The following is a 12,951-nucleotide window of genomic DNA, read 5'->3' on the forward strand; positions in this document are numbered from 1 at the left end:
GTCATTCCAATCCCGGGAGCGGAAAGACTTACCTTAGGGGGAAAAAAGGACAGGTATACACTCGCACACACACACATATCCATCCACACATATACAGAAACAAGCAGACATATTTAAAGTTTGTTGCGAAAGCTTGAATTTTGTGTGTTTGTTTGTGTGTCTATCAACCTGCCAGCGCTTTCGTTCGGTAAGTCACATCATCTTTGTTTTTAGATATAAATATAAGGTGAAAAATATATCTAAAAACAAAGATGATGTGACTTACCAAACGAAAGTGCTGGCAGGTCGATAGACACACAAACATACACACAAAATTAAAGCTTTCGCAACAAACTGTTGCCTCATCAGGAAAGAGGGAAGGAGAGGGAAAGACGAAAGGATGTGGGTTTTAAGGGAGAGGGTAAGGAGTCATTCCAATCCCGGGAGCGGAAAGACTTATCTTAGGGGGAAAAAAGGACAGGTATACATTCGCGCACACACACACACATATCCATCCACACATATACAGACACAAGCAGACATATTTAAAGACAAAGAGTTTGGGCAGAGATGTCAGTCGAGGCGGAAGTGCAGAGGCAAAGATGTTGTTGAATGACAGGTGAGGTATGAGTGGCGGCAACTTGAAATTAGGTGAAAATTCCTTGACCTAGCAGATTGACAGTGTTGAAAACAATGAAACTGTGTTACTGCATTGGTATGTGTTGTACAGTAATGTAAGTCAGCTATAAACTTGATCTGGAGCATAGTTCTTTAAAAAGGTGGTCATTTTGTGTGTGTGTGTGTGTGTGTGTGTGTGTGTGTGTGTGTGTGTGTGTGTGTCAAAGTAAGTCAGTCATTAATCTCGTAACATAAAACCCCAAATTATTTCATTTTTATTATTTTGACTTAAGATCCCGAGTATACTCAGGCAACTTGAGAACAGACTTTCGAAGAAATTAAACCCACTTATATCCAGTTCAGCACTGATAGTTGAGTGTTTGGCCACTAGTGAGATCTGGTACTACATTTGCAGCCTGGCTGTGGCGTTTTGGTTGACGGGGTTGCCACAAGATATCGTCTTTACTATGTGCAGCTTTGGATCATTCAACAACAAAACACATGCTTTCAGACTCTCTCCTGTATTGTCGTTTAGGCAATTCTTAAGAAAATGGATGGCTATAGTGATCCTGAGCTTGACATTGAATTTAGCAGCTCAGAAAGTGAATAAGAGTGTGACATTACTTCATTAGAAACTGAAAGTGATGACAGTTCATCAATTGAGTGACAAGTGGTCAACAGAGGTATGAGATACATGCATCCACTGTGCTCTTACCAGCTCCTCCAAGATTTATATTCATAAAAAGCCATTGTGAAATATATAGCTGGACTTCATAGTTACACAGGAACTAAAACAGGGACTTTTAGATTTAGGATACTTTAGTCGAAGACCAGTGCACAAGTATACTTGGTATTTTATTATTAGCGATCTTCAAAATTTTGCAACTCGTTATTTTGAGCTTTAAAAGCTCAACAATGGATATTCAAACATGGATCTCCAGCTTTGCGTTCCACCACTGTGACCACACAACTACGACACCGTGGTCTTTGCAATTTGGTCGCTGTTACACAACTTTAGCTTGGACCATTCACTGTTTCTAAATTGCTTCTTTTTTCACAGTTAAGTACACCATCTTCTGTTTTCAAACTTGATCTGAAGGGGATGCGATTTTCAAAGTAAATACATGACCATGTACACACACACACACACACACACACACACACACACACACACACACACCAGCCAACAACAGATGCAGGAAAAATATAACTATTTAATTGTATGGAATTAGCTAATAGATCAAGCCAGAAATTATTACCTGGCAAAGCAGTCCATAGACTCAATCATATTGGGAACTAATGTTGACATGTGACCAGGTACAGCCTCTGTCCAAACTAGTGTGTGTCGTTAGCTTGTAGTATAAGGACAGAAAGTGTTTTGAGCTGTATCACACAATGTTGAGGCTAGCAAGAAAATTTAAGAAAGATTGTGCTAACCATGGGAATTGATATTAAAAGGTACCAAGACAAATGAATCTAGTTGCAAAACATGGCATACTATATTAAACAATGGAAAATTCAGGATGGAATGCAACAATATTATGAGAAGGAAAGTTGCTACTCACCATCCCACTGTGCAAACATTATACTGCTTTCTATATGGGCATGACAACTAACGAGCTGTCCGTTCACATGAATGGCCATTGCCAAACTATAGCAAAGAGACAGCTAGATCACTGAGTTGCTTAACATGCTGCTGAGTGAGTTGCTACTCAGCATCTCTGCTAAGTGGTGAGTAGTATACTATATTAATTTTTCTGAAAAAAATGAAGCACCGGAATTGAAGCAGCAAGTGGTTTATTCAGATAAAAGTGGATTCATACACAGCACTTTGAATAAATGTTTACAAAGTGGTAGTTTGCAAAGAGTATTGCCAAACAAAAGTGGTTGACAGTGTTTCATTGTTGTACTATGTAAGGCATTGTTACGTAAATATCTGGAATGGGACAGCACTTCACTTGTAAAAATACTGGAATGTACACCATTAATAACTCCTATCCCAGTTTGTCAACTGTATATACAAAAGTGCTGCCACTATCTCCAGGTCTTCAGTTCACTTTGCCAGGTAATAATTTCTACTGTTAGAAATCTTAGGCCAGTATTTTATGAGGTGCAACAGGGATTATCCTTATTGTTTACCTTGTAAATGGCAAAACAATAACTGGTGTGTATTACAAAAGTGTTCTGCACCAATTGTATCAAAAATGTGAGAAAGAGACTTGATTGCAGAAGGTAGAGAAAAAAATCGTTTTTCATAAGCATAGTGTGCCTACCCACAAAAGTGGTTTGGTAATGGGGAACCAGATGGTTTTGCAACTCCAGTTGTTGAAGCATTCCCTCTATTCACCAAATTTGACATGTCTTATGTCCGCACATTTGCAAGTGGAAAGAGCTTTGTGACTACAAAATATTAGTCCAAAGGAGTAGTTTAGCATTTGTCAATCGATCTTATATAGACCTTCCAGAATTGCACTTCATGGGGGAAATCTACTCTGTGAATAAATATTAGACAAATACTTGGCCTAAAAGATAACTACTAGAATTTTTTTTTTTAACTCACACACTTTCACTTCAAAGTGAAGACATATTCATCTTGCCATTATATGGGATAAGAGTGTCAGCTTCTTATTTTGTGGAAGAGGAAAACAGAGAAATAATACTTTTAGTAACATTAGTCGAACCTAACTTTGAATCTCTGGTATTCCAGAAATGTCTGGGAGTATGATGTATGTGCCAGATAGTCAGCTAGTCCAAGATGATGATGAAGCAGAATCTGGTGGTGGCGGAGGCAGAACAGCTAGTATTGGCACTGACCATGCCATGCGGGATGATGAACCCACACCAATGCAGACTTCACATGTTATCATAACCACTACAAAGGTAAGTTTTGCTGCGAATAAGTATTACAATTTCTTCCCTTTTAATGCATATATCCCTCCCTCTCCCTTTACCACATAACCACTGCAAAGGAGGTTAATCATTCGGAACATTACTTCAGAATTACAAAATGCAAAATGTGAAGTGTGCTACAGAGGTATTAAAATAGAGCAACCAATGTTCGATTGATACCAGTTCATGGGTGTCACTGCCGGTTCATGATTATTAAAATAGGCTGAGACCAGTGCTGGAGATGATGGGCCAAGTTCTGGATGTTGGTTATTTTTATCTGTGTTAGGTCAGTATTAGACCATTTTACACTACTGACTTGTACACAATTTGAATGTTGATTTTGATTGAATGAGTTGGTTCCCTTGCTGCAAGAAGTGTGTCATCATTATAATATTACAATCAAGTTTCAAGATGTTTTGTAGGAGAACATGATGATGTACAGGAGTCAACTAGTGTCCAGTTGATGTGCTATATTTCCAAATAGAGGTATGCTTCAATATTCATGAGTCATCAGTTATTGCTGTTATAACTCAAATAAAATAATTTTGTGATCGACAGATTGCAGTGTTGGGCTACATTAGTGCCATCATGGAGCCAGCAGTGCTTGACAAGGCTCTGCGTATGTCTCCAAAATAGGCAACACAGTTGGCACATGGCGCTCATGGAAGAGCTGTGATTGGTTGTGGGTTGGTCACCACCAGTCAGCTCCCTGAAATGTCAGTTACAAAGTTCTTTTAATTGAAGTATAGGGATGGTTAGTTCTTGGTTAGTTTATTCTTCTTGGAGTAGTGTAATACAACAGATTTTTATATTTTCGAGTCAACCATTGAAGTTTGGAACAAAAACGCTGTCTGCCTGAAAAATATCACCCTTTCAAAAAGAATGTTGTGGTTGTGGTTGTCTTCATTGTTAGCAGTGTCGTGCAGCTTGTGGTGCTGATTGCTTGAAAGAGTGTAACAATGAAATAGGATAAGAATGATTGTCATTGGCCAGACTTAGAACAACAGTTACCAGTGTGCAAGTAGGCCATGAAGCAATGGACTGGGAGCAGGGATGTAGTGGGGATAGCTGATATCCCTGCATTGGACCTAGATGCATGACCTATTACAATCTACTCCAGCCCAGTGACAGGCATCTTCTAGCCCATCAATGACGTGCTACTTGTGAAAGCACCCACTGTGCAAACATTATACTGCTTTCTACACTCCTGGAAATTGAAATAAGAACACCGTGAATTCATTGTCCCAGGAAGGGGAAACTTTATTGACACATTCCTGGGGTCAGATACATCACATGATCACACTGACAGAACCACAGGCACATAGACACAGGCAACAGAGCATGCACAATGTCGGCACTAGTACAGTGTATATCCACCTTTCGCAGCAATGCAGGCTGCTATTCTCCCATGGAGACGATCGTAGAGATGCTGGATGTAGTCCTGTGGAACGGCTTGCCATGCCATTTCCACTTAGCGCCTCAGTTGGACCAGCGTTCGTGCTGGACGTGCAGACCGCGTGAGACGACGCTTCATCCAGTCCCAAACGTGCTCAATGGGGGACAGATCCGGAGATCTTGCTGGCCAGGGTAGTTGACTTACACCTTCTAGAGCACGTTGGGTGGCACGGGATACATGCGGACGTGCATTGTCCTGTTGGAACAGCAAGTTCCCTTGCCGGTCTAGGAATGGTAGAACGATGGGTTCGATGACGGTTTGGATGTACCGTGCACCATTCAGTGTCCCCTCGACGATCACCAGTGGTGTACGGCCAGTGTAGGAGATCGCTCCCCACACCATGATGCCGGGTGTTGGCCCTGTGTGCCTCGGTCGTATGCAGTCCTGATTGTGGCGCTCACCTGCACGGTGCCAAACACGCATACGACCATCATTGGCACCAAGGCAGAAGCGACTCTCATTGCTGAAGACGACACGTCTCCATTCGTCCCTCCATTCACACCTGTCGCGACACCACTGGAGGCGGGCTGCACGATGTTGGGGCGTGAGCGGAAGACGGCCTAACGGTGTGCGGGACCGTAGCCCAGCTTCATGGAGACGGTTGCGAATGGTCCTCGCCAATACCCCAGGAGCAACAGTGTCCCTAATTTGCTGGGAAGTGGCGGTGCGGTCCCCTACGGCACTGCGTAGGATCCTACGGTCTTGGCGTGCATCCGTGCGTCGCTGCGGTCCGGTCCCAGGTCGACGGGCACGTGCACCTTCCGCCGACCACTGGCGACAACATCGATGTACTGTGGAGACCTCACGCCCCACGTGTTGAGCAATTCGGCGGTACGTCCACCCGGCCTCCCGCATGCCCACTATATGCCCTCGCTCAAAGTCCGTCAACTGCATATACGGTTCACGTCCACGCTGTCGCGGAATGCTACCAGTGTTAAAGACTGCGATGGAGCTCCGTATGCCACGGCAAACTGGCTGACACTGACGGCGGCGGTGCACAAATGCTGCACAGCTAGCGCCATTCGACGACCAACACCGCGGTTCCTGGTGTGTCCGCTGTGCCGTGCGTGTGATCATTGCTTGTACAGCCCTCTCGCAGTGTCCGGAGCAAGTATGGTGGGTCTGACACACCGGTGTCAATGTGTTCTTTTTTCCATTTCCAGGAGTGTATATGGGCATGACAACTAACGAGCTGTCCGTTCGCATGAATGGCCATTGCCAAACTATAGCAAAGAGACAGCTAGATCACTGAGTTGCTTAACATGCTGCCCAACACAATGTGTTTCACTTTAATGACTGCTTCATATCTTATGCCATCTGTATTGTTCATACCAATGCTGGCTCTTCTGAAATGTGCAGGTGGGAGCTCTTCCTACAAAATATCCTTCATTCCCATAAGGTCCCTAGCCTCAATGTGATAATGCGCTACACTATGTATATTAATTTAAACCATTAACTTTTCCTATTGTGTGTTTGCGCTACTTAACAGTGATGTTGCTACTGGATGATTGCATCACCTGTACTATGCTCTGAATACCTGCTGCCATTGGCTGACGAGATCATGTGTCATGAGCCATGTGTGACATACAAAAGCGCAATGTAATCTCGATTTCAATGCTTCAGAAACTAACATGCTGTGTTTGGTGGAATTTGAACGTATACTTTCGTAATATGAAAATATGCAGCGTACATATTGCTGCACATCAGAGATCTTTCTATTATGTATTACTTTTTATTTCGTTTTGCAAAGCCCTGTAAAGCTCTACGCTGGTGTATAAAACCTTAACCATTCAAAGGATTGATAAGTTTTACAGTTCTGAGAGAAAATATAGTGTCATTTAACACAGAAAATGGGTATTTTTAACTGGGAAATCTGGAAAAATGGTCCAGGGAATGGTTAAAACAGAGTGAGAAATTTACCTGTGAGAATCGACTAAAAGAAATATTAGAATAAGATGCATTTATGGTGAAATATGTTGTCTTCTACTTGGTCCTCTAATAAAAGTTCATTAAAATACCACAACATGAGAACTTAAACAGTATCCATTAAAGAACCAGAGAGCTTAGATGTTTTATTATTATTATTATTATTATTTTATTTTACTGCACTCTCACTTCTATGTTGTGCATAGAGTATCAAATTTCTTCTTAACATCATCCTGTGTAATATGTGGCTGGAGAAGGTGCATCACCTCTACCATTTTGGTAACCGCCATTGCTCTGTTGTTCATATCCACAGTTGTGGAAACTCTCAGTACAGTGAGATAATTTGTAATAAGGCTCTTTCTCACTAAACACATGCAGCAAAATGTCAACATAAACAATATCCATTATCTTTTCAAATGGGCCGTCAATCAAAATTTCTCTCGAACACATTAAACTAAACCCCACAATGCAAATAATTTGATAAAATAGAGAGGTTTGACAAATTGTTTGATCATTTACATGGGCTTATGGAAAAAGTTTTGAGATTCCTAAACTAGAGGAAGAGACTTCACAGTGCTTAACATTGGCCAATTCCATGCTGTCATATGGTGATAAAAGGAATGAGAGTAGCAGCAGTTTTTCCTGATGGTGACAAGTGTATTTCATCATATTTTTGAGTTTTTACTCAAATTTTACATGGCAAGAATATCATACTTATATACTTTTGAGCATTCTTTTTTTTTTTTTTAATTTAGAATTTCCATGTTTTATTACTTTCTTTCTGTTTAACATTTAGTTTCATTGTTCTTCACTTGTGAATTTGTGTGTTCTGCTTCAGGATGTCTTTCATTTTTCCTTCCTTCTATTCTGTAACAGTGTCCATGGGAAAATGTTTTGTACACAACATATTTGACAGATTTCTGTAATATGTAAGAACAAAATATATTTGTGTTTCTCTATAAATACATCAGTCTAGTCACCTCATCAACTGTGGAGACAGTCATGATTTACTGTATTTCTTTCCTTTTGTATCCTCTTATCTATAGTTTCTTTCTTCTAATCAGCCTAGAACAAGTATGAAGTGATAAATACAGTCAAGTGCAAATACCAAATCACAAAAAAAAACTCACTCAGTGTATTGATGGACACGTTTAATGTTCCATCACACACACAAGAGTCATGGTAATGACAGACTTAAAAAAGTTTGCTTGCTAATAATTATTTCAAGAATTGTAAAGTAGATGAGGTCAAAAATGGATTGTAAGGAGCAAGATATGGTCTCATGGGTTGCATTGTGTGATTCTGTTAATGTGTCAAAATATATAGGTTTGAGGCAGAAGAAATTGGCATTTCATAGCAAGATTAATATGTTTATGCTTGACACTAACAAGGGGAGGCCGCCAATTGTGAAGTTCAGATTCGATTCATACTGCGCATAATAAAAGCTCATGGCCAGAGGTGTAATGTGGCAAAGAACCAAGATGCACTTCTCAGCCGTTGTCGAGAAAATCGACAGTTAAAAGAAACCGTTGCGGTGAAATACTCTCTACGATTAATAGTTTTCTACAGCGTCGTGGCGCAGCGGTAAGCGCTGGGGTTCGTAATCCGAAGGTCGCCCGATCGAATCTCGCGCCATGCAATTTTTTTTATTATTAGTTTTTTGTAATTCAAATATATATATACTATTAATGAATTGCTTATGCATGTTGGTGAAGGCAGATCGCTCTCCAATTGTACTGCCTCCATTTTTCCGTTTTTTTTACAGGGTGTACCAAAGCTCTCCCGTCCGCACTGATTTTCGACGATGTTATAAGTTGCGCTAGGGACCGCATCTACCTTCTTTCGAAGTTAGCAGGCAACTATGCTGTTATGCGGCGGCTCGTTTCGGCCCATTCAACATCTGTCCTTCAAGTGTAACGAGCGAGTAACGGAGTTTATATTTCATACCTGCCACAGTGAATTTGTGTTCGTGGGGTCTCTATTCTAATTCGAACATTTGACTTACGCTATACGTATTCGTTTCGGAATATCGTTTCTACGTCTTCCGTTAACTATACGTGGTTAACATTATGAAGACAATTAATAACATTTGTGAAATACAACTTTGTTTGCGGAAAACATAATGATGTTCGAAGTCGCCAGTTTTGACAAACGACTTTCAGCAACTTATTATATGCATAATTGTTGCAACTGATTGCCGGGAATTATATATATGTGCGTGTGTGTATATATACACATTTGAATTGCAAAAACCAATACTAAAAAAAAAAAAGTTGCATGGTGCGAGATTCGATCCGACGACCTTCGGATTACAAACCCGGGCGCTTACCGCTGCGCCACGACGCTGTGGAAAATTATTAATCATAGAGAGTATTTCACCGCAACGATTTCTTTTAACTGTCGATTTTCTCGACAACGGCTGAGAGGTGCATCTTGGTGCTTTGCCACATTACACCTCTGGCCATGAGCTTTTATTATGCGCAGTATGAATCTAATCTGAATTTCACAATTGGCGGCCTCCCCTTGTAAGTAATCCACAAATGTTCAAATATTAAATACCTAAAGAAAAAAGTTATGATGAAGAAGATAAGAGAGTGTTCATCTTGTGCTTAACTTCTGTTCCAAAACTCTTGTTCCTCGTTGTTACTATTGCACGTATGTTGTAGGTGTGCACCCAGGACCTGCCACTTCCAGACGGTGTAGAAGTCGTACATGCTGCCCCTGCTGCAGGACATCTGAGCTCTGCCTCTATATATCCTGCTTGTTTTGCCCCATACATCATTGTCACAGCTTGTTCTGATAGCACAATTAGGTGAGAGATTTTGAGCCAGTCATTAACATTAAAGTATGTTCATAAAAACTTTTACTCTGGACATTTTGAATTCTTTTATATAGGTTTTGGAAGTGCAAAGTAACAAAGAAGGATGAAAAGAAGAAGAATTATGAATGGTGTGAGTGGGAAATGTTTCGCAAAGATCAGGAATCCACCATTGATATCACAGGTAACCACATATGTTTTAGTTTTTGTAAATGTATGCTAGTAATAGAATATGTTTAAGAGAGACATATTAACTTCAGCTTAGTGTAATCTTCAGATTTGATTGATTCACTGAAATAAAAATTGGTCAGGCTTGGAGTAATTGTCTCAATTTATTTTTTTGTATGTTTCAGGGCAGCCACTGAATGTTAGTGCAGCTTACAGTGGCAGAATAGCTTGTGCCTATAAATACGGAAAATCTTTTACTCGGCCTTCAAAGAATGATCCAGATTCAAGATACGTCAATTTGTGTGTTGCCATATATGAATGTGAAAGCACAGGAGGTACGTATTTGAGTATTTAGTGATCCAGTTTGACATGAGCTATATTTTGCAGATTTGTTGCATTTTTCATCTTCCTTTTATGCTATTGTACTACGTAATTTAATAGAGCAAGGAGGAAATGCAGGATTAAATTACAGAAAAATCACCAGATCACCACTGTGTTTTAACACTCACTCTTTGTTGGAGGATACATTTGTGATACAATTCAATATACAAAAAGAATACTTTAAGAGAAGTTATGACACACACACTCATATGGTGTATAATATTGTGCAGTGTTCTGGTATTATAACATATAAAGTTTGTAAATTATACTGAGGACTCAAAAGCCCAAGATACACAAAGAGAGAGGGATACAAACTTTATCGGGATAATTTGCAGAAACATACAAGAAATAACATTAAAATTATTAGAGAATATGGATGCATTGTACTAACAGTGGGACATCTGTGTTGGAATATTGCATGTATGTACTGCTGTATGGGAGGACGTTAGGGGGGGATGCAGGATGTATAGAAGCTCTACGTGTACTATGTTCCATTTGTTGTTTATTCTTTCCCCGTTCCCTCTGCTATATGGTCAGTGAATGGTTATCTTTATCCATTCCTTAGTTTATATTCTAATTAATTCATACCTTTAGAAGATTACAATTAACACTGCAAAATTATCACATTTGTGTCTTATAAGTAGGTATATTCCCAATAAAAATTTGTTACCTAAGTAGTGATGCAGGTTTTTATTTCTCCCCTTTTCCAGTGTTGTTAAAAGAAACAAATACAAATGATATGACAAAAGCATTTCCTGCACTTACTCAACACAGACATTTGTATCCTTATCACAATGAATTGGATGGTGAAGTCAAAGGCAGAAGGATTATGTCAATGTGAAGTGTGTCACACAGTCAATGTGGTATTGATGCCACCAGGTTTGGAAAACATGTACATTATTCAGCTATTAACACCTCTCAAGCACACAGTATGCAATTGGTATCTACCGTCTGTGGGGCTATTTTGGCCAGTCACATGGCATGAGTTTCTTTGGGTCAATCTGTTCACACTCTTATCAGGTTAAATCAAGTGCCTTTAGAGCCCAAGTTAGGTATCCCATTTTAGTCTTCTCAAGGAACCACATACATCACACTGGGTAACTTCTCGTGCTCCATGATATTAAAACACTCATATGCATTAACCGCCTCTGTGGCCGAAATTGAGCTGAGGTAAGCCAATTTGAATTCCGGGCAGTGGAAAAAATTTCCACTGCCAGTATTTCTTGGCAAGGAGAGCATAGGTGATGGCATAAAGTTCCTGGTCACCAGACTTAGTGCCAATGTCCTTGTTTAAATACCAAGCCTTTCTGCATGGTCTCAAAAAGTGAGGGCATGTGACAGTGTTGATAGTGATCCATCTCTTGGATGGGGCGTTTACCTTGGCAGCCGTGTTGGTGCTATTCATGAGGAGTGGGCTGTGTGCCAGCACCGGGTTTCATCTTCTCCGTTCTCTTATCATCATCATCATCATACAGCACAAGCTTTATACTAAACTACACACACACACACACACACACACACACACACACACACAAACAAACAAACAAAAAATTATAAATAATGTAATGGAGCATGTTGTAAATACATAAACAAAAACTAAAACTTGTATGCATTCGGGTTATCAGTAATGCAGTTAAGTAAGTTAGTTCTTCTGATGATGTTACAATGGTCCTCCTCCTCGAGCTTTTTCTCATTAGCAGATTTGACCGGTTTCTAGAAAAAGCAGCTAACTCATAAACCAATACACTGGGTGGTTATAACTAAATTTTCACCACTTGAAAGGAGCCCATGGAAAACGAGATCATAAGACAGTGAAACTTTGTGGAAACATGTGTAAGGACATGCAGAGGAGAAATAGTGAATAGCTTATTGGAAGAACCACATTTTAATTTCCGCATGAAAGGTTCAAATCTTATAATTTTGGTGGCCACGCAGCTTGGAACAGTTGACCAGTAATTCTGTTGTCTCCAAATGTCTTATGAAGCAATATGAGGTGGACCTCCCTTGTGCACCAAAATAGTTGAATCCAAAGAAACATTCTCCCGTAGAGCGGGATCACATGTTCGCAAAGCAGATCACATTAATGTGTGCCGTTCATGCTGCAAGTCCGTGGTGTTTGGGCTCCAAATTCCTCAAAGAAAAATGAACTGGTTATGAACTGTGTTGTGATGTGACACCACACAGTGCTGTGTTCACTATGCAGGGGAATGTCATGAAATTTCGTTGGTGGTGATGATCCCCAAATGCGACTTGGGTGTGTTCACTGCCCCAGTGAGCGTAATGTATACTTCATAACTCCACAAAATGTTCCAAGGATACATGTGGTCAACTTCAACCTGTGCAAGGAACATAAGAGCAGAGCAATGACTGTGTCATATAGCAAAAGTTGGTGAGTATTGTAAAGTTTGAACAGATACCACTTCACAATTGTTCACAGCACTTTTTGAACTGTAGACCATGGAATGATCAGTTGTAGTAACACAGTTCATGCACTGCTTGGAGATCACACATTGCATCCAGCATTCTCACCCATAGCAACAGTAACTTCTTCAACAATTTGTGGCACAGTTGGCCATCAGCCTCTCCCAGAAACAATTCCCAAATTGCCAGTTAATTCATATTTCTGAATAATGTTCTTCAACCCCAGTGCAGAAAGCGGACCTCTCCGTATTCCTGTAATGCGTTGATACTCACGAAGAGGAGCACTATTGCTGTT

At 40.3% G+C, this 12,951-nt stretch overlaps 1 protein-coding gene across 1 annotated transcript in view; it reads left to right on the forward strand.

Annotated features, from left to right (window-relative positions):
* The window catches only part of LOC126198479 (dmX-like protein 2), a 304,650-nt gene that overhangs the window by 111,750 nt on the left and 179,949 nt on the right, over positions 1–12,951 (forward strand). Inside the window, exons 18-21 of the mRNA XM_049934840.1 lie at positions 3,305–3,477; positions 9,535–9,680; positions 9,764–9,870; positions 10,040–10,189. Coding sequence (XP_049790797.1) covers positions 3,305–3,477; positions 9,535–9,680; positions 9,764–9,870; positions 10,040–10,189 — 576 coding nt within the window. The remainder of the gene's footprint in view (positions 1–3,304; positions 3,478–9,534; positions 9,681–9,763; positions 9,871–10,039; positions 10,190–12,951) is intronic.

The sequence above is a fragment of the Schistocerca nitens genome, chromosome 8 (assembly GCF_023898315.1).
Source record: "Schistocerca nitens isolate TAMUIC-IGC-003100 chromosome 8, iqSchNite1.1, whole genome shotgun sequence".
NCBI classification, from domain to species: Eukaryota; Metazoa; Arthropoda; class Insecta; order Orthoptera; family Acrididae; genus Schistocerca; species Schistocerca nitens.